Here is a 27630-nt window from a genome sequence, read left to right as displayed (position 1 = left end):
ACTCCAGGGAGAAAAAAGAGAATCTCTTATAGACATGTAGGGGAGTCTGGCTCCTTAACATGTCCTCAATTTCCAGCTCACCTCTCTAGAAACAGCAAGGCATTTCCCTTTGGCTGATTTTGATTGATCTGAGATACCTCGCTCCCAGATAGAAAACTCATTCACTCATTCTTGAAGGTGTGACTTCATTTGTAACTTCATCCACTTCTGTTTGCATTTGTTTAGGTAATTGGGCTTACTCAATGTTTATTCATGGTTTATGATGATCATTTACATAACTAGAATTTGGTGGCAAGGAGTCAAGCTGGCGGGAGTAAACTCAGGGTTGTATCTTTGGTTGCCTCCTCCCTTTAAGGGATAGTGATCAGAGAACCTGGAAGCTTTATGTACCTCAATACCAGTAATATCTAGGGAAGTAGACATATATAATTCAAATCCAGGATACCCTTTCTCAGAGAACAGAGCAGTCAATCTCATTGTCCCTTCTTCTGCTCCCCTCAAGGCGGGAATCTCAGTCTGCCACAGACACTTGGTGGAAAAGATTCTAGAGATATCTACTAGTGTCTCCCTGATGAACTGCCTGTCTACATGTTTAGACATTCCACATAGACACATACATTTTATATGGGCAGTATACACATTACACATGGTAAATACTTAATAAATGTCTTTTTATTCATCATATATGAGGCAGCAAGCATTTTTTCAAGAATTAGAACTAACTAAACACCAGGCACTGTGCTCATCATTGAGGATACAAAGAAAGTCAAGGAGCTTCCATTGTAAGTAAACAAGTACTGTACCTATGTACATGCAAGAGATAGAGAGAAATAAATAGATTGATCAGGCAGACGGACAGACAGATAGATAGATAGACAGATAGATAGATAGATAGATAGATAGACAGACAGATAGATAGATGTGGGAAATTAGAAATAATCTTAGAGAAAAGGCACTACCTTTGAGGAAGATCTTTAAAGGACTCCTGCAGAATTTTTGAGTTGAGTCTTGAAGGAAGCCAGGGAAGTCAGGAGGTGAAGATGAGCAAAGGAGAACATTTCAAACATGGCAGCCAACTAATTAAAAGGTACAAAGTTGAGAGATGGAGTGTCATGTGTGAAGTGCAGCAAGGAGGTTAGTGTTGCCAGATAGTAAAATACTTAGAGGGGTGTAAAGGGTAAGTCTAGAAAGGTAGGAAGGAGCCAAATTATGGAAAGCTTTCAATGCCAAATAGAGTGTTTTATATTAGATCCTAGTGGTAACTGGGAACTAGAGGAGTTTACTGAGTAGGGAAATGACCTGATTAGACTAAAGGCTTCCTTTCTATCAGTGTTCTTCAGGAATATCACTTAGGTGGATGAGTAGAAAATGGATTGGAGTGAGGAGAGACTTGAGGCAGACAGACCCACCAACAGCTCTTGCAATAATCCAGGTGTGAGCTGACGAAGACCAGCACTGGAGGGGTGGTGGTATCAGAGGAGAGAAGGCAATGTATTTGGAAGATGTGACAAAGGCAAAACTGATAGATCTTAGTAACTGATTGAATATTGGGGGGAAGGGGGTGTTGAGAGAGAGACAGAAACAGAGACATGTTGGTTTCAAGCTTGGGAGAATGGCAGGATGGTGGTGCTCTCAACAAATATAGGAAAGTTAAGAAGAAGAGGGGGCAAGGATTTAAGAGAAAGAGAATGAGGTCAGTTTTAAGTGCTTTTGGTTTCAGATGTCTGCAGGTTATCCACCACAAAACGTGTAATAGGAAGCTGGAGATATGAGACAGGAGGTCAGCAAAGAGGTTAGGTCTGGATAAATAGATCTGAGAATCATTAGCAGAGAAATGACCATTAAATCCACCAGAAGAAGTTAGGTCACCCAGTGAAGCAGTATAGAGGAAGAGAAGAGGGCCCAGGACAGAATCCTGTGGGACAAGTTATGGTTAGAGGGTGGAATCTGGAGGAGGATCCAACAAAGGAGACAGAGAAGGGATAGGCAGAGAGGTAGAAGGAGAACTAGGAGAGCCAGATCTTGAAAACCTAGAGAGGAGAGAGTATGAAGAGACAGTGATCCACAGCAACAGAGAAGTCAAGGAGAATGAGCTTGGAGAAAAGGTCACTGGATTTAGCAACTAAGAGATCATTGGTAATGTTGGAAAGAGCCATTTCAATGGAATAATGGGGACAGAAGTCACACTGCTGACAACTTAGAGGAGAGGAAATGAGGGCACCATTTTATTCACAACACAGGGGAGCACCGGGTACAAAATGTGTGGAAGGGTTGGCTAGATAACAGTTCCTATGAAAAAGACAGGAAAGGGGTGGTAAGACAGTGAATTGGTATAGTCATTCTAAAATTTGGAACTGGGGCCTCCTAAAATCATTAACTTTTGATCCAGCAATATCGTGTCCCCAAGTCTGGAATACTCTTCCTCCTTATCTCTGTCTACTGACCTCCCCACTGACCTTCAAGTTCTAACTAAACTCCCATCTGCTACAGGAAGCCTTTCCCAACCCGTCTTAATTCCACTGCCTTCCCTCTGTGAATTATCTCCTATTTATCTTGTGTATGGCCTCACTCTCTCTTCTAGAGTCATAGAGGGAGTTGATAGATTTGTGCAACTTTGCCTCACTTAAATCCAATTCACTCATGAGTCAAGAGTTCACCCTATGGTGTCACTGGGCCTGTTCAAAAATGAAGGACAAACAACATCCTGTATATAGCCTGTGTGTACATATTTGTTAGCTTTTTATCTTGTCCATTAGATAGTGAGCTCCCTGAGGGCAGGGACTTCCTTTTGTCTCTTTGAATCCTCAGAACTTAGAAAAGTGCCTGAAAAATTGTAGGAACTTAATAAATGCCTATGGACTGATGACTACAGAGATTGAAAAAGAAAAAAGAACCTATATGTGCAAAAATCTTTATAGCAACTTTTTTTGTAGGTGCAAAAACTGGAAACTATAAAAGCCCACAAACTGGTATATTAATATAATTGTGCTGCAAGAAATGATGAAGAGGATGGATTCAGAGAAACCTGGGAAGACTTGTATGATCTGACGCAAAGTGAAATGAGCAGAACCAGGAAAACAAGTTAAGCAATAATAACAGAGATACCTTTTAAAGACTTAAGATCTCTGATGAACAAAATGACAAACCACCATTGCAAGAAGCCATTGATGAAGAATGCTATCTGCTTTCTAATGCAAAGGTAATAGACTAAGAGGCAGAATGATAACATATATTTTTGGATGCAACCAACACAGGGATTTGTTTCATTTGTCTGTGTGCGTTTGTTATGAGGGTTTGATTTTTCTTTATTTTGTTTTGTTTTTCCAATGGGGGGAGATTAAGGGGAGGAAAAAGAATGCTTGTTAGTTGAAAATTTTAAATTACATAAAAAAAGATCATGGTGGTGCATTGGTGGGCTGCACGTTCGAGATGAGACAAAAGAATGATACTACAACCAGGAAAGCAAGAGAGGCCTAGCTAGGGATGGTCATGCTGGCATCAGTCCTGGTCAGACCCCATTTGCAACATCTCTTCTGTGGGTGTGTGTTTGTCCTTTGTTGCCAAAGAAGACCCTGCCATCAGAAAAATAATGACATGATGGGGACTTGACTTTGTTTTGAGTGAGGGAGGGCTGTGCAGGTCACCAGCTTCACTTCTCCTTCAGAGCCATCTGAATCCAGTGACCAGATATTCATCAGGATGACTAGAGATGACCCAGGATGAGGCAGTTGGGGTTAAGTGACTTGCCCAAGGTCACACAGCTAGTGAGTGTCAAGTGTGTGAGGTGAGATTTGAACTCAAGTCCTCCTGACTCCTGCACTGGTGCTCTGTCCACTGCACCACCTAGCTGTCCCATCTCTTATACTTGTACTCTTTGTATATTACACATTATATCATTTATGTTATATATAACCTATTATATACTATATATTATACAATAGATATATATACACATATTGCATATTATATAATATATGCTATACATTATGTTATATTAATACAATATATACATAACCATGTAATATACATACATGTATATATTATACAATGTGTGTGTGCACATTTATTTGGAGACAGTGACTATGTGGTCCAGCAGGAGTCAAAAAGACCTGGGTTCAAGTCCTCTGACACATTCTAGTTCTGTGATCTTGGGCATCTTTCTAAATCTCTAAATGACAGAGAAGCTACCAATCTAGGAAACTCAGTTGTGAACTGACTGGAAACTCCCTCCCCCTCAATGCTGATGGATGATTATTCAGCAACTTCCAATCTTAGACAATTGCCCAGGAAGGTTGCCATCTGCCCAGGCCAGCCAGCCAGCCAGCATGTGTGGGAGGCAGGACTGTGTCCAGGACTTTCTGACTAAGGTCAGATCTCCAGCCACCACCACACCTGTACCATTTGGGGCACATGCTTTTAATTCCGTTTCTTCATAGACTTTGGGGATTTATTCTGAGATGCATCAGGGCACAGGACTTATGATAAAAGCTCAAAATTTTAGGTAGGGAACTATCCAGCCAGGGAACTCTCCACCCAGGTGAGATCTTGGGCCCTAGTATGATACATCTCCCAGCTCTAGGAGTCTGGGGGAGATAAGTAAGGAACCCCTCTCCCCCACTCATCCTTGGTAGAAATCTTTTACTTGTGCCTCTAAAGTCCCTTCCTCTGGTGTCTTATTTCTGGACTGAATTTCTCTTTCCCCTTAAAAATAAAGACCCTAACTGAACATCAACTCAGGTAAGGTAAGACAGAGAGGGAATGGTCATCAATAATAATAGTAATATGGTATACAAATGTAATGGAATACTACTGTTCTATAAAAAATAATGAGCAGGTCAATTTCAGAAAAACCTGGGAAGACTTACATGAAGTGATGCTGAGTGAAGTGAGCAGAACCAGGAGAACATTGTACACAGTAACAGCAACATTGTAACAATGGCCAACTGTGAATGACTTAGCTCTTCTCAGCAATGCAATGATCTAGGACAGTTCCAAAAGACTCATGATGAAAAATGCTATCTACCTCCAGAGAAAGAACCATGGAATCTGAATGCAGGTTGAAGCACACCATTTTCTCTCTTCTTTTTTCCTCTTTGTTCTGATTCTTCCTTCACAACATGACTAATGTGGAAATATGTTTAGTAGGATTATATATGAAATTGCATGCCATCTTGGGGTGGAAGAAAACAAATTTGGAACTCAAAATCTTATAAAAGTGAATGTTGAAAACTATCTTTACATGTAATTTGGAAAAAATACTATTAAGTGGAAAATAATGGACTTTATAACTGAACACCCAGTTATGGTGGTAGCAGTCCAACGCAGAAAAAGGAGATTCAGGACTGAACCTAGAGAGACAGGTGTAGAAGTCAAGGATAGAATGTTTGGGTGCCTCAGGCTGAGGTTTAAAGACCGGAGAAGATTTAGAAAGCAGTGACTGTGAAAAACCTGGGTCCCTGGTGTCAAAGGCAAAGGTCTCATCAGTCATCTTTAAGAAGGACTTAAAACTGTATGACCTTAAATCCAGGACTGGAACTTCTGCACCCATGTGTGTATGTGAGTATATGCACACACATCACAGAGCTGAGCATCTAGAAGTTCACGTAATTCAGTTTCCTCATCTGTAAAATGGGGAAGAGATGGATAAGATGGCCTCCAAGTTCCTTTTCAGCTCTGAATCTATGATCCTAAATTGAATATTTATAAAAAGGGTTCTACACTGGTTAATTGGGGTGACTGATGCTCACTGGGGAATGGAAAGTCCACAGCTTTCCTAACCTCCACTCACCAGGGAAATGATCCGACTCTATTGTCCCCAGGGACTGACAATCTATCATATCTGATTTTTAAGGGAGGATGAGAGGACATGCAGAGTTGGCTCATGAGTCACCAGGCAGGAGGCAGAGAGGCTGATGTCATGCCCTGCAACTGGAGTACCTAAAATGAGCTTAGTAAACCCTCACCCTAAAGCCCAGGACCATCAAGGGAAGTGAAACCCCTCCCAGTCTCCACCCCACCCCCAGCTGCTGTGTTAGGGAACAGGTGCATCCACACAGTAACACACACACACACACACACATACACGCACCCCAGAGTCTGTGGAGAGAGAACCCAAGCCATGCTGGGCTCTAGGGCAGGGACCTTATGACAGAGCCATGAGTCATCATCATGGAGCAGACCCTGAGTTTGCTGAGGCCTTTGTACTACTAATGTCAAAGATGATGATTTCTCACAACCCTTCTTCCTCCCCTCTTCCCGAGACAGATATGCCTTTTCTCTCCCATCTCCATCCTTAAGACTTTGTTTCCTGTTTCCTTTTTGTTTTAAAATCCATTTTCTAAGATAAGTATAGTTAGCCACTGCATCTCTAATCTGTATGTGTCCTTGAGTAAACTTGCCTGAGACAGACAATAGAGGGAAAGCTTGAGAGAAATAGAGGGTTGGCATTTTGTTTTGTTTTAAACTTCAGTATTTATATTTGCTGGAAAGAGTTCTCTCTGACTGAGAGCTTGACTGAACAAAAGAGAATGAATGACTTGTTTTTATTATTTTCCAGAGCAGGGAGAAAGAAAATATGGACCCATACTTTTCTAGACAAATGGTTAAGACGTTTTACTGGTTAAAAATGGATTGAGAAGTTCTGCTTAACTCATTCTTCCTTTCCATTTTTTTCCTGTATCAGGTTTGAAAGGTAAACCATACCTTTAGAGGGCAGGATGGACAGAGTGACTAAAGAGAAGAGCAAAAGAAGGGTAGGGATCCGGTAAGAGGGAGCAACCAACCTCTTACTCACACAATAGTCAGTACATGCACATGGACAATGAGAAGTCCACTTTCCCTCCGAACTTCTAGGACTCCTATATCTTAAAATAAAGGAGTGATTCTCTAGGTCCCTATGGGGAGGCAATGTGGTGCAGTAGAATGGTCTTGGGCCCTGAAGTTGATGGACCTGGGGTTCAAATACCACCTCTGATACATACTATCTGTGTGACTTTGGGAAAAATGACTTGACCTCTCAGGGTCTCAGATTCCTCATCCTGTCTTGATTGTCTCTGAGGGCCCTTCCAATTCTGGACCTATAATCCTATCATTTACCAGACTAGATTCCTGCCTTGAAGGTTTTCCTGGGTTAATCCCAGGTATATAGGAGTTCTCCACTGGCCCCTAACTTTTTATTTCATGGGACTGCTAAGTGGTGCCATAGTGCACAATGGCAGGCTTGGAGTTAGGAATTCAAATTCTAAATTCAAATCCAGTTGTGTGACCCAGGGCAAGTCACTCTGTTTACTTTAATCCACTGGAGAAGGAAATGACAAACCATTCCAGTATCTTTACCAAGAAAACCCCTTAGATGGTGTGGTCCACAGGGTCCCAAAGAGTCTGACACAATTGAACAACAACAACAACCTTATTTCATATGCTGGTGGTCTGTTTTTCCCATGACTTGTAAGTAGTGGGTTAGGGGATGATCAGAGTAAACCTAATTGGATTAGAGCACATTCTTTTCCTTCTTCCACGAGTTTAGTGCCGCCTCACAATCTTTCTTTCCTCCCCATTTCTTGCCTTCATACTTTGAGACTTCAACATAGATATCAATGCACTCTGCAGTACTTTGATTTCCCAATTTCTTAATCTATTCCATTTCCATGACCCACTCCACCTCAGTTACAAGCAGAAACGCCTTTGACCTTATCATTGCCTATGAGGATTTCCTTTCCTCTTTCACAAACTTCAGAACTATTTTATTTGATCATAATCTTTTATTACTCCATATTTTTCCTCTTCCTTACGACTTCTACACCTGTCCTTTGTCCTCTCCGTGCCATTCATGTTCTCCACAAGTCAGTTCTTTCCCAGTACATCATCCTGCTAAACTAGTAAATCCAGCTAGCTAAATCCTTCCCTCCCTTTCCCATCTTGACCCCTTGGTAAACTAGTTAAACTCTAAACTATCCTCTCTACTAGGTGTTCTTAACCTGGGCACCTGGACTTGTTGAATTTTTTAGAAAATATTTTTTATTTTATTTTATTTTTTAAATATTTTGATAGTTGTTTTTCAATATAATTGGTTTCCTTTGTAATATGCTATTACATATCATATCATATCATATTATGTTATGTTATGTTATATTATGATGTTATATTGTATTATGTTACATTATATTATATTATGTTATGTTATATTATGCTATATTATATTATATAATGTTACGTTGTATTATATTATGTCATGTCATGTCATGTTATATTGTGTTATATTATGTTTTGTTATGTAATAAATTTATTTCATGCATTTAAAAAACATTTTTCTGAAAAAGGGATTATGGGCTTCACCAAATTGCTAAACAGGTCAAAAGATTAAGAACTCTTATTCTCATCCCTTGTCCCTTGTTCTATCATTGATCATGCTTTGCCAACCCCAGCTTGGATTACTCCCACCATCTGCCTCATGTGCTCTTGAACAGAGAAGAAAATCATGAAACTATGTCTACTGGGTCTGCTGTAAACTTGTGTCATCTAATCTCAACCAAGTTCTCACCACAGCAAGGCAAGTATTCTATTTCTTCCTAATTGATTTCCTATCCTGTTATCCACAGCATCTATTTCAAACCTTTTCTTTGGTCCTCCCATGGTACCCCTCCTTTCACTCTCCTAGCTGAGAAGCTTGCCTCATCTATACAATCTTATTGTCACTCTCACCTCCTCATTCTCACTCGCCTTGCACAGCCAGTCTGTTACCAAATCTTATTATTTCCATACTCACATGGCTACCATTCTGGTGTCAGGCTCTCATCCCCTTTTGTCTGGACCACTGTGTTAGCCTACTGGTGGGTCTCCCTGCTTCAAATCTCTCCCCACTGCAGTCCACCCACTGCTCAGCAGCCAAGGAGATTTTTCTAGAGCACAAGTCTGTCCATGTTACTCCTCCTTCCACCCAATAAGGTCTAGTGTCTCTGTATTACCACTAAGAATTTTTTTTAATCTAGGAGTCAAGATGGTGGAGTGATCTGTAAACGCTACCCTCCTCCCCTTGTTGACCTTGAAAGACCCAGAGAATATTTCCCCAGGAAAAATTCTGGAATAGTAAGGCAAGCCAAAGGGGTAAACAGTCTCTTAGCCCATGAGGCCAGAAAAAATTGCAAAGTAGGGGTCCCTCTTGCTGTAGCTGAAAGGGACCAGTGCAGGTCCCCAGACAGCCCCATCTCAATGAACTGGGAGGAGATCCTGAGTCCCAGGGGGTGTGGAGCCCCCAAGTGCCAACACCAGGACCCCAGGAGTGCCTCAGCACAGCCAGGGAAATCAGGATGGGGTTGCAGATGGGGTTCACCAACTGCTGAGGCTACCTGTGCTCTAGCTCAGGAGAGGAGACCTCCTGTGGCCAGACCACCCCTCCCCCACATGTCGCTCTAGGATAACTCTGGAGAAACTCAGAAAGATTTCACCTGGCCTCTGCTTTGACACACCAGCCAGCTCAGCACCAGGTAAGCTGTAGCACTTTAGCTTCTAGCTGAAAGAACCAGAGGTCACAATACATAAAGCCTGATGTTTCAAACTGGGAGACAGAGCCCCTGTGCCCTGGAAGCAGAAATCCACTTTAAAAGCCAGGAAAAAGGCAATCATCATGAGCAGAAAGCAAACTAGAAAAGAAAAGACCATAAAATCTTACTATGGGAACAAAAATCAAAACACAAATACCAAAGAGGGCAGCACTGAGACTGTATTCCCATCTGAAACTTCAGAAAGGAATATGAACAGGTCTCAAACCCAAAGAGCATTTTTGGAAGAGCTCAAGATGGGTTTTAAAAGCCAAATTAGAAAAGTAGAAGAAAAATTGGCCAATGATTTTAAAAATATGAAAAAAGAATTCACTGAACAGAACAACTCCTTAAAAAGGAAAATTGGACAAATTGAAAAGGAAGCACAAAACCTAACTGGAAAAACTGGACAAACAGAAAAGGAAGTGCAAAACCTAACTGGAGAAAATAACTCCTTAAAAGGAACAACTGAACGAATGGAAAGAGAGATGCAAAAGTTAACTGAAAAAAGCAATCTATTAAAAATTAGAATTGGGCAAGTAGAAGCTAATGACTCTATGAGACATCAAGAGTCAGTCAGATAGAATCTAAAGAATGAAAAATAGAAGAAAATGTAAAATATCTCTTTGGAAAAACAACTGACCTGGAAAATAGATCCAGGAGAGGAAATCTAAGAATTATTGGTCTACCAGAAAGCCATGATGAAAAACAGAGCCTTGACAACATCTTCCAAGAAATAATCAAGGAAAACTGTCCAGAGGTCCTAGATCCAGAAGGCAAAATAGTCATCGAAAGAATCCACTGATCACCTCCTGAAAGAGATCTCAAACTGAAAACATAAAGGAATATCGTTGCCAAATTCCAGAACTATCAAATGAAGGGGAAAATACTACAAGCAGCCAGAAAGAACCAATTCAAATATTGAGGAACTATATAGTCAGGACCACACAGGACCTTGTTGCTTCTACATTAAAAGATCGGAGGGACTGTAATATATTATTCCATAAGGCAAAGGAGCTGGGACTACAACTAAGGATCCATTATCCAGCAAAAGTGATCATAATATTTCAGGTAAGGAGATGGACATTCAATGAAATAAGGGATTTCCAGACTTTCCTGACGAAAAGGCCAGAGCACAATAGAAAATTCTGTTTTCAAACACAAGTCTCAAGAGAAGCATAAAAAGGTAAACAAGGGGGAAAACAAACAAACAAACAAAACCTGTCATTCAATATGGGCAAACTGTTTACATCCCTATAAGGGAAGATGATACTTGTTAATCTTGAGAACTGTATATTTATTATGATATTTAAAAAGGATATACATAGATAGAGGGAGTGGGTATAAATTAAATTATGTGATGATAAAAAAATATGATTTAAGGATGTGAAGGAATTGTAATGGGAAATGTGAAAAGGAGGAGGCAGAAAAAGGTAAATTGCATCACAGGAAGAGGCACAGAAGCATATTACAGTAGAGAGAAAGAGGGGAACTGTTTGAGATTTACTCTCCTCTGATTTGGTTCAAGGAGGGAACCACAAACTCAGTTAAATATAGAAATCTAACTAGCTATATAGTAGGAGGGAAAAAGGGAAAGAAAAGGGAGGGGAGGCTAAAAGGGAGGGATGAAGTAGTAAGTGAAAAGGGGAGTAAAAGGGAGGGGAGCTGAAAGAAGGAAGGAAAGACTGAGGGAGGCAGTGGTCAAAAATTAAAACCTCCCTGGTGGAGGGGAAGGGAGAAGGGAGAACTAAAAGCATAAATGGGGGAAGTAGGATGGAGGGAAAGACACAGATAGTAATCATAACTGTGAATGTGAATGGGATGAACTCTCCCATAAAACAGAGGCAGATAGCAGAATGGATTAAAACTATAATCCAACAATATGTTGTTTACAAGAAACACATTTGAAATGGGGGGATACACACAAGGTAAAGGTAAAAGGTTGGAGCAGAATATATTATGCTTTAGATGATGTAAAAAAAAGCAGGGGTAGAAATTCTAATCTCAGATAAAGCAAAAGCAAAAATAGATCTAATCAAAAGAGATAAGAAAGGAAACTATATCCTACTAAAAGGCTATAGGCATAGACCCTAGACAATGAAGCAATATCATTACTAAACATATATGCACCAACTGGTATAGCATTCAAATTCTTAGAGAAGAAGTTCTTGCTACAGGAAGAAATGGAGAGCAAAATTATACCATTGGGGGACCCTCCCCCTCTCTGGATTTGATAAATCTAACCTCAAAATAAACAAGAAAGAAGTTAAGGAGGTGAATAAAACTCTGGATAAGGTAGATATGATAGATCTCTGGAGAAAACTGAATGGGGATAGAAAGGAATATACCTTTTTCTCAGAGGTACATGGCACATATACAAAAACTGACCGTGTACTAGGGCATAAAACCCTCACAGTCCAGTGCAGAAAGGCAGAGATAGTCAGTGCATCCTTCTCATATCATAATGCAATAAAAATTATATGTAATAAAATGCCATGGAAAGGTAGACCAAAAATTAATTGGGAACTAAATAATCTAATCCTAAAGAATGAGTGGGTTAAACAACAAATCATAGAAACAATCAACAACTTCACTCAAGAGAATGTCAGTAACGAGACAATCTATCAAAACTTATGGGATACTGAAAAAGCAGTTCTTAGGGGAAGTTTTATATCATCGAACACCTACATGAATAAAATAGAGAAGGAGGAGATCAATGAATTGGCATGTAACTGAAAAAAATAGAAAAAGAACAAATTGAAAATCCCCAAGTAAATACCAAATTAAAAATATTGAAAAACAAAGGAGAAATTAATAAAATTGAAATTAAGAAAACTATTGAACTAATAAATAAAACTAAGTGTTGGTTTTATGAAAAAAATCAATAAAATTGATAAACCTTTGATCAATTTGATTTAAAAAAAGAAGAAAACCAAATTACCAATATCAAAAATGAAAAGGGTGAACTCACCTCCAATGAAGTGGAAATTAAAAACAATAATTAGAAACTACTTTGCCCAAGAGCACACTCATAAATTTGACAATCTAAGTGAGATGAATGAATATTTTAAAAAAATATAAATTACCCAGATTAACAGAAGAGCAAGTTGAATACTTAAATAACCTCATCTCAGAAAAAAAAAAATTGAACAAGCCATCAATGACCTCTCTAGAAAAAAATCTCCAGGGCCAGATGGATTTACAAGTGAATTCTACCAAACACTTAAAGAACAGTTCGTTCCAATACTATATAAACTATTTGGGAAAATTGGTGAAGAAGGAGTCCTACTAAATTCTTTTTATGATACAAACATGGTTCTGATACCTAAACCAGGAAGAGTCAAAGCAGAAAGAAAATTATAGGCCAATTTCTCTAATGAATATAGATGCAAAAATTTTAAATAAGATATTAGCAAAAAGAATACAGCAACTTATCATGAGAATAATGCAGTATGATCAAGTAGGATTTATACCAGGAATGTAGGGCTGGTTTAATATTAGGAAAACTATCAGTATTATTGATCATATCTACAAAAAAACTAACAGAAACCACATGATTATCTCAATAGATGCAGAAAAAGCTTTTGACAAAATACAACACCCATTCCTACTGAAAACTCTGGAGAACATAGGACTAAATGAAACCTTTCATAAAGAAAAGCAGTATTATTTGAATTGAATAATATTGAATTGAATAGGCCTGTTTAAGAAGTAGCCAGGGCATGGCCCCTTTAATGAGGTCAAGAAAAACAAAGACATCAGGCTGGGTGGAAAAAAGCAACACTTACTACTGATAATCACTGAAAAGCTAGAGGGGTCCAGGAGCCCTTGACAGGGGCCCCTTAGAGTCCCAGTTCAATGAATGGCATTGCCTCACCCTAAGAGAGTACCTGCAAAGACCTTGGCCTAAAGGACCCAAGGTCTCCCAGTGCATCCTGGGCCATCTCCAGTCATCTTGATGAATATCTGGTCACTGGATTCAGATGCTTCTGGAGGAGAAGTGAGGCTGATGACCTGCACAGCCCTCCTTCACTCAAAACAAAGTCAAGTGCAAGTCATATCATCATTTCTTTGATGGCATGATCTTCTTCGGCAATGAAGGATGGACACATTCTTGTGAGTAGATGCAGCTGGTTGAATGCTAGCTGGGTACCTCACCTCCTCCTCTTCTGTCTTCCTCTAAGCTAGATGCATTTCCAATAAGATCAAGGGTGATACAAGGATGTTCATTTTTACCACTGCTATTCTATATCGTACTAGAAATGTTAGCTTTAGCAATAAGAAAAGAAAAAGAAATTGAAGGAATTTGAATAGGCAAAGAAGAAACTAAGTTATCACTCTGCAGATGATATGATGATATACTTAGAGAATTCCAGAGAGAAAAACTACCTGAAATAATAAACAACTTTGGCAAAGTTGCAGGTTACAAAATAAACCTACATAAATCATCTACATTTCTATATATTACTAATAAAGTACAACAGCAAAAAGATAGAAAGAGAAATCCCATTTAAAGCTATAGTAGGCACTATAAAATATCTGGGAGTCCTGCCAAAACAAACCCAGGGACTATATGAACACAATTACAAAACACTTTTCACACAAATGAAGTCAGATCTAAGTAAGTGGGAAAACATCAGTTGCTCATGTGTAGGCCAAGCTAATATAATAAAAATGACAATTCTACCTAAATTAATTTACTTATTCAATGCCATAGCAATCAAACTACCAGATAATTATTTTCCAGAGCTAGAAAAAATAATATCAAAATTCATCTGGAAGAACAAAAGGTCCAGAATATCAAGGGAACTAATGAAAAGAAATGCTAGGAAAGATGGGCTAGCCCTACCAGATCTCAAATTGTAATATAAAACAGCAATCATCAAAATCATTTGGTACTGGCTAAGAAACTGAGGAGTAGACCAGTGGAATGGGTTAGATACTCAAGACACAGTAGTCAATGAATATAGCAATCTACTGTGTGATAAACCCAAGGACCCAACTTCTGGGATAAGAACTCACTGTTTGATAAAAACTTCTGGGAAAACTGGATAACAGTGTGGTGGAAACTGGGCATAGACCAATGTCTGACATGGTACACGTGAATAAAGTCCAAATGGTTACATGATCTAGATGTGAAGATTGATACTATAAACAAATTCTGGGAGCAAGGAATATTGTATTTGTCAGATTTATAGAGAATGGAGAAATTTTTGACCAAACAAAAGATAGAGAAATACAAAGTGGATAATTTTGATTACGTTAAATTGAAAAGATTTTGCACAAACAAATCCAATGCAACCAAGATTAGAAGGAAAGCAGAAAACTGGGAAAGAACTTTTGCAACTAGTATCTGTGATAAAGGCCTCATTTCTAAAATATATAGAGCACTGAGTCAAGAATACAAGTCATTCCCCAACTGATAAATGGTCAAAGGATATGCACAGGCAGTTTTCAGAGGAAGAAATTAAAGCTATTTATAGTCACATGAAAAAATGCTCTAAATCACTATTGATTACAGAGATTCAAATCAAAACAATGCTGAGGTACCACATCACACCTATCAGATTTGCTAACATGACAAGACAGGAAGATGGTAAGTGTTGGAGAGGATGTGGGAGAGTTGGAACATGAATTCGTTGTTGGTGGAGCTATGGGCTGATCCAACCCTTTTGGAGAGCAATTTGGAACTATGCCAAAGGACTACAAAAACATGCATATCCTTTGACCCAGCAATATAGCTTCTAGGACTGTATCCCCAAGAGATCATAAAAATGGGAAAGGGTCCCACATGTACAAAAATATTTATAGCAGCTCTCATTGTGGTAGCCAAGAACTGGAAATCAAGGGAATGTCCATCAATTGTGGAATGGCTGAATAAATTATGGTATATGAATGTAAGGGAATACTATTGCGCTATAAGAAATGATGAACAGGAAGACTTCAGAGAGGCCTGGAAGGACTTATATGCACTGATGCTGAGTGAAAGGAGCAGAACCAGGAGAACTTTGTACACAGCAACAACCACAGTGTGTGAGGAATTTTTCTGGTAGACTTAGCACTTCACAGCAATGCAAGAATCTAAAAAATTCCCAATTTATTCTTGAGGCAAAATATTTTCCACATCCAGAGAAAGAATCATGGAAGTAGATCGCAGAATGAAGCAGAATATTTTCTCTTGTTATGTTTTGTTTTGGTTTTTCTCATGGTTTCTCCCAATCATTTTAATTCTTCCATGCAACATGACTAAGGTGAAAATGTATTTAGTAAGAATGCATGTGTAGAATCTATATAAGATTGCCTGCCATCTTGGGGAAGGGTGAGGAGGGAGGGGAGAAAATCCAAGATTTATGGAAGTGATTGTTGAAAACTGAAAACAAATAAATTAACTTTTAAAAAAGATATTTTTTAAGTTCTCTTTTACAAAGGTCCTTCATAAGCCAGCCCCTTCCCACCTTTCTCATATTCTTATACTCAACTCTTTTCCACATAGTCTCTAATCCAACTAGGCTCCTTGCTATTCCTCATACATGATGCTCCATCTCCCACCTCCATACCTTTGCACTGGCTGTCCCCCATGCCTGGAATGCTTTTCTTCCTCCCTTCTGCCTCATAGCTCCCCTGGCTTCCTTAAAGACTCAGGATCCCACCTTCTGAACTAAGCCTTTCTGGTCCATCTTCCCCCTTCCCCTCCCTTTACCATTCTTAGTGCAGTCCCTTTGAGATTTCCTTCTGTATATTCTGCATACATAACTTGTAATTTACATGTTGTCTCCCCCATTAAAATGTGAGCTTCTTGAGGGCAGAGATGGTGCTTTTGTCTTTCTTTATATCCCTAGCATTTAGCACAGGGCCTGGCACATTTCAAGTGTGTAATAAATGTGTGCTGATTGATTCATTACAGCTTTCCTATCTTTTTCAAAAGGCGGACCATATTTCTTTCCCATTCTCTAGAGATCTGTATCTCCTCTTCCATCTCTCTCCTTTTTCAGGACTTACTGCAGCCCTGACTAAGCTTATTGTGGAAGAGGAGGACGGTGAGCAGGCAGGGGGGACGAGCTAACCGACTCTTGAAGGAGCCACAGACTGATTACTAGAGAAGATAGCACAGGCCAGAGCTCAGCCTTCATTGGGGAGGGAGGAAGTCCTCACCTGATGCTCCTGAGGATCTCCCTGGGGCACAGGCCCTGTTCCTGCGCCATCCGAGTCAGATCCAACACTGCCAGGCTCAGGCACTCTCCCTGCTCCTTGAGGCTCAGCGTCAGATTCATCCTCCCACTGATCAAGTCACTGCGGGACTGTGGGAAGAAACCCCTCACTTTCCAAGGGAAAGAGGCAGGAGCCCTCTGGACCCATGTCCTTCTGAACTCCTCCTCCAGATAGAACTCTGGGTTTGGAGTTAGCTGACCTGGCTTCACACACAGACACACACATACACACACACACAGACACACACATACACACATACATACATACACACACACAAACATACACACATACACAGATACACACACACAAACACACACATACATACACACAAACACACACACACACATACATACACTCCACTGACTCATTTACTTTCTATGTGACCTTGGGCAAATTACTTCCCCTCCCTGGGCCTTTGTTCTCTCATTTGTAAAATGAGGTGGAACTGAATGACTTCTGAAGTCTCTTTCAGCTTGAGACCTCGGATCCTATGACCTCTATGGTCTTGGCTTCCTCATTTTTATTTTAAGCTTCTTATTACCCTTGACCTGTGCCTACCAACCACACTCCCATCCAGGGCACTGAGGCAGCAATAGCCTGAGACACCTTGGCCTGTACCAGCTCCTTTTTCCATCCTGACCATAGTGTAGACAAAGTCCTTCTCCCCTACATGCTGGGGCTGGGCTGAGAAGAAAAATGTGATCAGAGTCTGGGAGCCCTGAAATCCTGACTAGAACCTGAAGTGGCGGCTTGACTTTGTTGCTGTAGATGATGATGATGATGACAATTACTCCTATTTCTTAAAGATTTTCAAAGCACTTCCTTATAATAAACTTTTGAAGTTGGTGGGTCAAGCATTATTATACCCATTTTACGAAGAGGAAAACTGAATTAGTATTTGCATCAGAAATTCATTCTGATACTTTAGGCTTTCAAGGCTGCCATTACAACCGTGACTAGTGTGTGGCCATCAAGACTTTGTCACAGGGTGCTGATATGTGGTAGAGCACGTTTCTTTCCCGTGATTTGCCCTAAGCCAAGATTACCATTACCATCTCCCTGTCCCTTACAAAATCTATCAAATGTCTCACTGCTCTGACTCTTGCTCTGTCTCCTGTTTCCCCTACCCTCACCTCCATCTCACTCTATGCTGATGTGACCATGGCCAGCTCAGTGGGCTGCCTGCTAGGGTTGGAGACACACATTCCCCTTGAGATCAGGGCAAGTACTCCCCTGCAGCAATCATTGGACCTCTCTACTCAACTGAATTCTAGGGTATTTATGGTTACTGTTCAAGTTCCTTTATTTTATTTTTTCTTCAATGAGTTTCTCATCAATGTATGAGCTTCTTTAAAAGTTGTCAATCATATCTTAGCAGAACTAAGAAGTCAATCCATGCATACCAGTATTACATATCTAATGAAGGCTGAGCCCTGATCTTGGACCCAGGCCTACAAGACTTGAATGGCTTGTTGTAGTACCTCCATCCTGCTGGGAAATTTCTTTAGAGGCATTCTGAGGAAGACCCTGGGGAGGGTCACTGATGTCTCACAAGTGATTCCTGCCTTGTACCAGAAAAGGACTTGAAGAAGAGGAACTGACCTGAGCAAAGAGATACTCGAGGACTGGGAAGTCCAGGATGGCGTTGGCTCTGTCCTTCTGCAGCCCAAAGCGATAACATTTCTCCAGGCCAAGCCAGTTTGGGAAGAAAAAGCTGATGGAAGAGCAAGACAAAGCCTGAGTCATGGCAGGGAGGAGTGAGATAGAATCCTGTTCTACCTGGTCTGTAGATCCTGAGGGGGCCAGCAATGGTCATTTAGAGCCCCTGAGCCCCCACCTCAGAGGGGAGAAGAGAGGCCGTGTCATTTACTGGAAGCTAGGGAAAGGAGGGGAGATGTCCAGGTCTCTCCTGAAGCACCATTCCCGGTGCCCCCATGCGCTGGGAGACACTCCATACTGCTGAGATGACCCAATCCTGGGCGAGTCTCCTCTCCACCCTGGACCTCTGTTTCTTTATCTATAAGATGAGGGAGTTGAGCTTAATGATTCCTAAAGGACCTTCCAGCTTTGAAATTCTGTGTCCTAAGGTTCCTTCCAAGTCAGACATTCCATGCTTAAAGGAGTTATCGAAGATACTTTATGTTTCATGTCCTAAAGTTCCTCCCATCCCTGACATCCTGTGTTGTAAGGGTCCTCCCAACACTGACGTCCTGGGTTCTAAGGGCCCTCCCAGCTCTAACAGTCTATGTTTTGAGAGTACTCCCATCCCTGATATTCTATGTTCTGATTGCACTCCCCTCCCCCAAATCAAGAGTGCTTTATGATTTAAGGTAGTGGGTGACATTTTGGCCTACATAACAAGCAAAGACTAGGGGCAGGATTGTGTGATGAAGGCATCTATGCAGATAGCATCTGGAGGAAACCTCAGACCCTTCCCTCACAGCCTCCCTTCTGCCTACTTGTTCTGTCCCCGCCCACCCCAATCATATACCGGATCCTGTAAAGGAGGACTTGGATTGTAGAGTCTTCCACTGTGAAAATGTGGTTAGGTGGGAACCAGCAGGACAGGTCTTCAGTAGCCAGGGCAAAGAGAGAATGGCATACAGGTAGTATCCCTGCAAAGAGGCAGAGGGTTAGGCCAGTCAGACTGGAGGCTAGAGAGAGAGAAGGGAGACCTACCTTGACCTCAAAGAGGAACACAGGGCTGGGCAGGGGGAGAGGGACAGTATTGGTGATGGGATAGGGACACTGGAGGGAAAGCTCAAGAAAAGGGGGGGGAGCTCAGTGGGACTCAGGAGGGAAATGGAGGCTCAGTAAGTCAAGCAAAATCAACAAGCATTCATTAAGTGCCTCCTGTATGCCAGCTACTGTGCTTAGCACTAGAGTAAGGAAAATCGGAGCTCAGTGAGAGGACAGGGCTTTAGTGTGGATCATAGGACTTCAGTGAGGCATAGGGCTCAGTAAGGTTATGGGGGCTGAGAACAGAGTTCAGAAAATGGGGTAGGGCCTCAGCTCCCAGGGGATTGGGAGTGCAATAGTAGGGGAGAGCATCAAGTGGGGAGATGGAGGATTTGGTTAGGGGGGAGGATGGAGTCTCACCAAAGGGATGGGAGCTCAGTAGGGAGATGGAGGCTCGGTTAGGGGGGATGGGGACTCATTGAGGGGATCATAGTTTTCCTAAATCTGCTCCTCTTCCAATTTGGAATCAACAGCCCTCCCACCTTGATGCTTCCCCCCTGTGCTTACCACAGGCCTTGGCAGCCTGCACACAAAGCTGCTCAGCAGAGTATTCCCCGAAAGAGAAGGTGAGGACCTGTGGGGATCCTGGGTTTCGGGGACACAGGAACACTTGCAGAGAGCCAGCCTCACTGGAGGACAGGCTGTAGGACCGCTGCTCAATCAGTGGGGTGTCCTCCCCCAGAGGCGCCATGACAGCTTCAAGCCTGGGAAAAGGGAGAGCAGAAAATAGAGGCACCCTCTGCCCTGGCCTCAGCCAGGGAGGGAACGATGCCCAAATGGGTAGGAAACCCAAGAGAAGAAGGGGGCGGACAGCTCCTCCCTCTCACTTTGTGGGCACCAAGGCCCTCCCTCTGGGTTTTCAGCCACAGGGCTAGTCCTTGTGTTGGCTAGGGTTTTGGGTTTCCCCACTCCTTTGAGTCAAGGGTGGCCCCTGTCCTCCTCAGAAACACATACCAGGAAGAGAAACATGACCAGGGAGATGGCATCCCAGGGAGGTGAGTTGGGCAGGAAGCAAGAAGACAGAGGATTTGAGAACAAACCAAAACATAATAAACAGCCAAAGTTGGTACCCACCCCATCCATCCAGGAGTTACTCACTGTCCCAGGAACACTATGTCTACACCTTTGGGTCTTTCAAGTCTGTGGCTGCGGTCAGTTCCCTACTCATTCAGACACCTTCTATGACAGCCCCCGCCAGATAGAGTCTAAACCCCTGGGTTTGGCATTCAAAACCTCCATGATCTGGACTCAACCAAACCAGGTTTTAGGCTGGCCAAAGAATGAGTGGAGTAAAGAGAAGCAGTGAGGGTCCAAGAAGCAAGCTGATATATGATAGGATGGGGGTGGGGAGGAGGAGAAGGTGAAGGAGTTTGGGGTGTAGGAAGTAAACAGTGAGAGGCTGATAATTCTGAGCATCTGTGGTCAGAGGATCATAGACTGAGAGCTATAAGGAAACTTATAGGTCTAGTCCCATCCCCTCCTTTTATAGGAAAGGAAATAAAAGCTAAGGAAGCCTACGGAAGCTATTTGAAAGAATTTAAGCTACTGAGGCAAAGCCTCCTATAGCCCCCTATATCACCAGACCGTCTCCCACACACATACCCAACCCTGCTCACCTTCTCACCAAACACAAGACAGGGCATGCTCCAGACGGCGTGGCCTTCGCCGGGGAAGGACGTCTACACGGTGAGTGTCTGCTCCTTGTGTCGTGCTCTTCTGGGACTGCCAAGATCCCAGTTTACTAGAATACACAGTCCCTGTTCCCATGAACCTTACAACCTAGCCAAGGATGAGGCAGAGGAAGGAGAATCGTATGTAAGTAAGGTTAAGTGAGGAGTTCCCCCTTTCTTGAAACTAGAGGTAAAACTGAAACTATGTGGATCGCAGACAGTGGGGAGATGGCCAGACCTCGAGTCAGGGCAAGGCAGATTTGGACCAAACAAATCACCTAAGCTCTCAGACCTCAGTTTCTGCATCCCTGAAATGAGAGATATGAACTCCATGACCCTTTTGCTTTGGAGTCTCCAGTCACAAGACTGAGGGACAGCCACTGCCACCTGAATAACTTTTGCTTTTGGTTTCAAGGTCTTTCTTCTCCCAGCTACACACTACATCCCCTCCCATCCCCATCATGGGGCCCTAACCCAAGCCTGCTTCTACCACACAACAGGACAGGCCTGGGCCACCTACCTGGCTGAGGTTACCCGAAGGGAGGCGATCCCTATGGAGAAGGTAGCTGCGAACACCTCCGTGGATCCCTTCTTACTGAGTGAGAAGAAAACCTCCAAACCCATGGGCTCTTTTCCTTTAGCCTCTGACTGGACTCCCCCTTCCCCCTCGCTACTTAGTTTCCTGCCTAAAGGCTTTGACTTACAGAAAGTCTGCAGGGGGTGGGGGAGCATGTCTGAAAGGAAGCTGAGCCACAGAACATCAAGGCCGGAAGGCATCCTACACACAAACTAGTCCTATCCCCTCAACAACAGAGGGGGAAACCAACAGTCCCAGAGAAGGTACTTGCCCAAGGTCAGAATGAGTCAGGGACAGAATGAAGACCAGAACTCAGGCATTTTGGCTTCTAGAATAGAATTCCATCCACAAGAATTTTATTGAGCACTTCCTATGTGCTATGTATAAAGGGCCCAGCTGTAAAAGGAATATATTGGTCAAATTCTGGAGGCCCAGGGCATTAGAGGAGGCAGAATAACAAGGTGCAGGGGTCAGTCGGGCCCTGGAGGGCAATATCCAGGAGCTCAGGTTAGGCTGAGTCCCTTTACCTGGGATGGGAATAAGGAGAGTAGGAAGGATGTCAAGGAAGGGTGGCAGGCAATACTCTGTCATTCTGGTGTTTCCCAAGATGAGAAGGAAGACATTCCAGGCAGAGGGAACTATGTAAACAAAGGAGTAGAGGTGAGACAGCTGTAGGACAGAATGCATGTAGTAAGAGCAGGGGGCTGGAAAGGCAGATTGGGGGCGAGGCATGAAGAACCTGTATTGGTAGTCTGTGGAGCTGCAACATTTTTCTGTGGAATGTCCAGTATGGGGAAGGGCAACTCTGAAAGGTATAAGCACTGGAAAAGGATGGGATTTAAGGTGGGCTTTGAGATGAGGCCTCTGGTATTAAAACATAGATGAAATGTTCCCCCCAGAAAAAGGTAAGAAACCAGGAGTAAGAGAATTACTGAGGAGAGAGGCAAGATAAGGAGAAGGGAAGGTTTGCAGTTACATAGGATAGGAGGAAAATGTTTACATGGGCTATATGTGCCTGACTTGTGGTAAAGCATTCCGAGCTCGTATTGGTCTGATTGGCCACAGTCATCCACACTGTAACTTGACTCTAGCACAGTGATGCCATTTTGGTCCTCTTCAAGAAAGGACAACAACCAGCCAACCAAATATAGAAGGAAGATGGGTATAAAAATGGAAAACCATGGACCTGTGAGAGTCCTAGGGATATTGCTTTGCCATTTGGGAATCTGAGAATAAATATAACTGGATCCTAGATCCAGGACTGAAAGGGAACCTCAGAGGCCATCTCTTCCCATTTCCTTATTTTACAAGTGAGGAAGGTAAAATCTAGAAACCCTAAGTGATTATCCAAAGTCACACATGTATTCATTGTCAAAGAAAGGACTTGAATCTGGGTCGTCTAACTCAGGAGTGGAGAAGATGCTGGATTAGAATCAGGCTGGAAGAGAGACCTTGGAACAGGCAAAGTAAGAGCTAGAGAAAACCTGGGAGATCCCAGTGAAGGTGTTAGCCAGCGTATCATCTCATTTCTGACACGTTCACTGTATCACTTGATTCTTATGAATGTGTTTTCTCACCTAGGAGGACTGAGAATAACTGCCTTATTTGCTTCCCAGGGTAAATTGAAGTTATGCATGTAAAGAAAGAAGTGGTCCAAAGACAAGTCACTGGCCTGCTCTCATTTTTCAATATTTAACATCCTGTGGACAGCTGAAGCAGAGGACAGACTTTTATAATTGAATAGAGTGTCATGATGTAGTTTCAAAAGTATTTTGGCAACTCTGGTAGAAAACAAAATTACAAGAATAACACATACCCTGTCTTGTTCACCTACGGCTATAATTTTTTTGATTAGTTCTCTATATCTGGAACATTTCTCATTTCACAGTTTGAATATTTAGTATGGTGACAACTCGTAAAAAAAAAACTCTTTGTTCTTAATTTTTTATGGATCAACGTTATGTTTGGGCAGTTGTGGGCAACAGTGCTGTTTGTTACAGTGTGCTGGTTCTAGGAGAGTTTACCAGCTAAATTCTCAAGGATATACTGGAGGAGGGGGGGGTTGTATTTGTAGTAGAGGAATTTGTTGTTTGTTAGTTTAGAAAAGATAGTGAACTTCTGGTGAGTCATTCTAGCCATGCCATCTCATCGTGTCATCCCATCAAGTATCTGGTGGGTGCTACATTTATGCAACTTGCAGTAATAAGTTACACAGGTAGGCAACTTCATTGCATAATCTGTATCAATCAGTATGGTAAACTTTCTACAATTTTTGGTGGCAATGATCTGATCTTGGATCAAAATAAATCTCTCCATTTCTAAAAGCAAATTGGTCTGACTTAGCCATTTGGTCAAAATCTTTGTTGATATGTTATTGGTAGAGTTCATGGGAATGTTTTCTGTGGAGGACCTTTTGATTTCACACTTGGAGCACTTCTTTTTTTCCAAAGCAAAACGACACTTTCAGTTGTATTAGAAAAAATACGGAGGTATCTATCTGTTGTCTGATTTTGTTTTTCCTTTATAAAGTGAGGTATGTTCGCTTCAAATGTATTTCTATAAAATTTGTGTGCTCTGAAAACATCTCTTGCTCTTTTTCCTTTTTCACAAAAAATATTAATCTTTCCATAGATGCCTTGGTAAATGAGCCCTGTGTTTTATTAACATTATTAACATTGTGCAGGTTTTATTTGCACAACTCTGAGATTAGTTGTTACCTTTTTTACTATACCAAATGTATAAATTAAGACTACTAGTACACAGATATTTGGGATTTTTTTTGTTCTGTTTTGTGTGGCAATCAGGGTTAAGTAACTTGCCCCGGGTCACACAGCTAGTCTGAGGTTAAATTTGAACTCAGATCCTCCTGACACCAGAGCCAGCAGTCTATCCATGACACCACCAGGCTGCCCCTTCACAGGTGTTAATAATTCTAAATGTGTTAGGTTTGACTTGAGGATGCCAGTTATTCTCTTAACAAACACAACCTCAGTTTTCTCCCTGATAGTTTATGCTCAGTATGTCATGCATGGAGAAGAATAAGCTATTTGTAAGCATCTCCTTCATCCATTACTCTCTTGATTGGTCTCCTGATTTAAATTCAGGGCCTTCAAGCTCTGTTTTTGCTTGGTGCACATTAATTTGAAACTTGATTCCAAATGATGTTTTGATATTGTAAGAGAAGTGGCTACTTAATGTGCTTTTTAGTGGAGTCATAGGAGTCAATGTTATCCATGTATGCTGTACTTAATAGAATAGGGTTAGTAGATATGAAACATGATAGCATTCTCAGAATGCCTGAATTCATTTTATGTATGTAATATACATGTGTGTGTATTTCATGCATACTCATATCTCTTAAGGTGATAGTGCCATGTGAAGAACACTAAGAACCTTTTGGAAGATGTTCAGCATTCCCCTACCTCATGAGTGGGGACAGCCTTTTCCACTGGCTGTCTAACTGGAACAGGCTGCATTTTTCAAACTACCAGCCTGGGACAGTCTTGCTGTCTTTCTAGCAACATCCAAAGGGTAAAGGTCCTGTTCATCTACAGCATGAATACCATGAACTAAGCTGGATGGAGGGAAAGACTACCTCCCCTCCATCCCCTTTTAGGCCCTGAGAACTGGGTCTGAGGTTTTGGTCTGCTTCACTTGTCCTTTTCAATTCTAGACACCTCTAGTGGAGTCCCTGGTAATGGAAGTTCAAACTATGGTGGTCTTGGAGGCAGGATTCCAGGCCAGATGTTGCTGAAAGTCCCACAGGGAAGCCTTGAGAAGCCAGAGTACCAGAAGGTAAGCCCTTGGGCTTTGGACTGGGAATGTGGTAGGACTGATGTTCTATAGAAACTGAGTTAAGCTGCAAACCTAATTCCCCTTCCCTCCCTAAAAATAGAGGTGGTATGAGGGCAGGGGGAGAGGGATTATATCCCTATGTATTAGAGGGGTATACCTTTGAAGTAAATATTCCATTGTAAAAGCTAAGCTAACTGTTAAGGGCACAAAGGACCTCGAAAATTGGTGGGGGGGGGGGGACACCATTGGTGCAGACATAAACCAATGGCAGAAAGACTGGCCAAACGCAAACCTGCTTGGGGACCAACAACATCACTGGGTGGTGTCTTGACTTCTGCATGAACTGGATTTAAGTGAGGCAGAGTTGCACATAGTCAGCCTCAGCCTCACTCTCTCATCCTGAGTCACTGAAACCCAGTGGCAAGGCAAAGGTCAAGAAACTGGAGATGGCCCAGGATGCAGTGGATGACCTTGGCATCTTCCATGTCTGACCAAGCTCTAAGCACTCCACAGTGTCTGCCCCAGTCACCTTCCTGAACATTGGAAAAAATTGTTCTCATCCACCTATTCTACTAGGTGAAATCTTCACATGCTTGAGATAGACTTCCCCTTAACTCACTGATGGATCGGAGGGCCCCTGGTTACGTTCAACCTATTTAGCCTGTTTACCAAGACAGTTTATTGAGGTGTGGCCACTGTGAATACTACAGCTTCTTGGAGCCACAGGTAAGAGTTGGGTGAAGGTGGACACCAAAGGTGGATGAGCAGCCCTGAAAAGGGCCTCAGCAAGCCCTCACACCAGAGGTGCTAGTGTTCCTTGAACACCCCATACTCCCCCCTTAAGGGTACCAGAGAACCCTGGGGGAGTAATGAAATGTAAAAGAGCTGACCTTCAGGCACTTGGGGCCAGGATAATCACTGCTACATATATTTGCAATACATGACTAAGAACGTCATGAATGGAACTAAGCTGAAAGTTTTGCAATAGTCAATAAAGGTAGGGTGTTTTATTATGGTGCTTCTCAACGAAATATTCAACGAATTGACAATGAGTCATTCTTTAGTCCCCTAGGGCCCTTAATGCTTTGTATAAAGTATATAAACACATAACTGACATATCTGTAGGGATAAATAGTGTTCTCATCTTCTAGTAATAAAAATGTGATGCCTTATGTTAAGAAAGATGAGGTCCAGAGACTTCTGGTTAAGATATTGACATAAAAGTCCTTAGTAAAGACAAATTCTCCTGCTAAACATCCCAATGACAATTTAAATGGGTGTCATTGAGGCAATAATCAGGAAAACCAAAGGGAAACACTGACAAATCCCTCTATATAAGTAAGAGCTGCAAAAGATGTCTGGCAGCCTGAGGGCACTCTGAGCAAAGATGTGCCATGGGGCCCCAAATCAGCCAAATTTCTTGTAAATATGGCCCCAAACCAGTAAAATCTTGGCCTTGGCCTTTGGGAGGGCCAATCAGAGATGACTGTCATCAATAAGCTTCTGCACACAGAAATAGAGCCAGGCAGTGGACTCATGCTTCCAGGGGTTTCTGAGAAGCCAGTGCTCTCTCAGAGACACAGAAGACGTTAGTGCCAACCATTGCACAGTAGCTGGCAGCTCAGAAAATGAGACAGCAAAGCATCTGGGATGCTCATACATAAAGGGCCTCCAGGAAGCCTAAAACCATTACCAACTTTGATATCCACTTAAGGACTTGTGGAGAGAGGGAGAGAGAAAGACATAGCAGAGTTGGTAATTGTCCAGAAAGAAAAGCAGAGAATTTTAAATCTACTGCTTCAAAATTTTCTCTTTCTTATAGCAGTTGCAGCATAGTCTTGTGTGATCCTGACTATATTCCTTGGTGCCCCTTTTCTGGCTACTTACAGCATTTTTTTCTTTGGATAGGAAGCTCTGGATTTTGGTAATGGCATTGTTAGATGTTTTCAGTTTGGAGTTTCAGGAGGTGATTGGTGGACCATTTCTATTTTCATTTTTTCTTCTGTTTCTAATACATCTGAAAAATAAGATTTTCTTAGGATTCTTGAAATAATGGTATCTAGGTTTGGATTTTTTTTTTGGTTTGCTCTTGGTTTCCAGGGAA

General features: G+C 41.9%; 1 protein-coding gene across 1 annotated transcript in view; it reads right to left on the bottom strand.

The window, feature by feature from the left end:
* JAK3 (Janus kinase 3) overlaps positions 1-21897 on the bottom strand; it is a 47952-nt gene extending 26055 nt beyond the window's left edge. The window contains exons 1-6 of the mRNA XM_072601687.1: positions 21675-21897; positions 21101-21263; positions 19992-20188; positions 19237-19360; positions 18348-18459; positions 16689-16834 (exon numbers count right to left, since the gene is read on the bottom strand). Coding sequence (XP_072457788.1) covers positions 16689-16834; positions 18348-18459; positions 19237-19360; positions 19992-20175 — 566 coding nt within the window. The 5' untranslated portion in view covers positions 20176-20188; positions 21101-21263; positions 21675-21897. The remainder of the gene's footprint in view (positions 1-16688; positions 16835-18347; positions 18460-19236; positions 19361-19991; positions 20189-21100; positions 21264-21674) is intronic.
* Between the last annotated feature and the right edge of the window lie 5733 nt (positions 21898-27630).

This window comes from Notamacropus eugenii, chromosome 4 (assembly GCF_028372415.1).
Source record: "Notamacropus eugenii isolate mMacEug1 chromosome 4, mMacEug1.pri_v2, whole genome shotgun sequence".
NCBI lineage: Eukaryota > Metazoa > Chordata > Mammalia > Diprotodontia > Macropodidae > Notamacropus > Notamacropus eugenii.
This window is presented reverse-complemented; position numbering and strand designations above follow the sequence as displayed.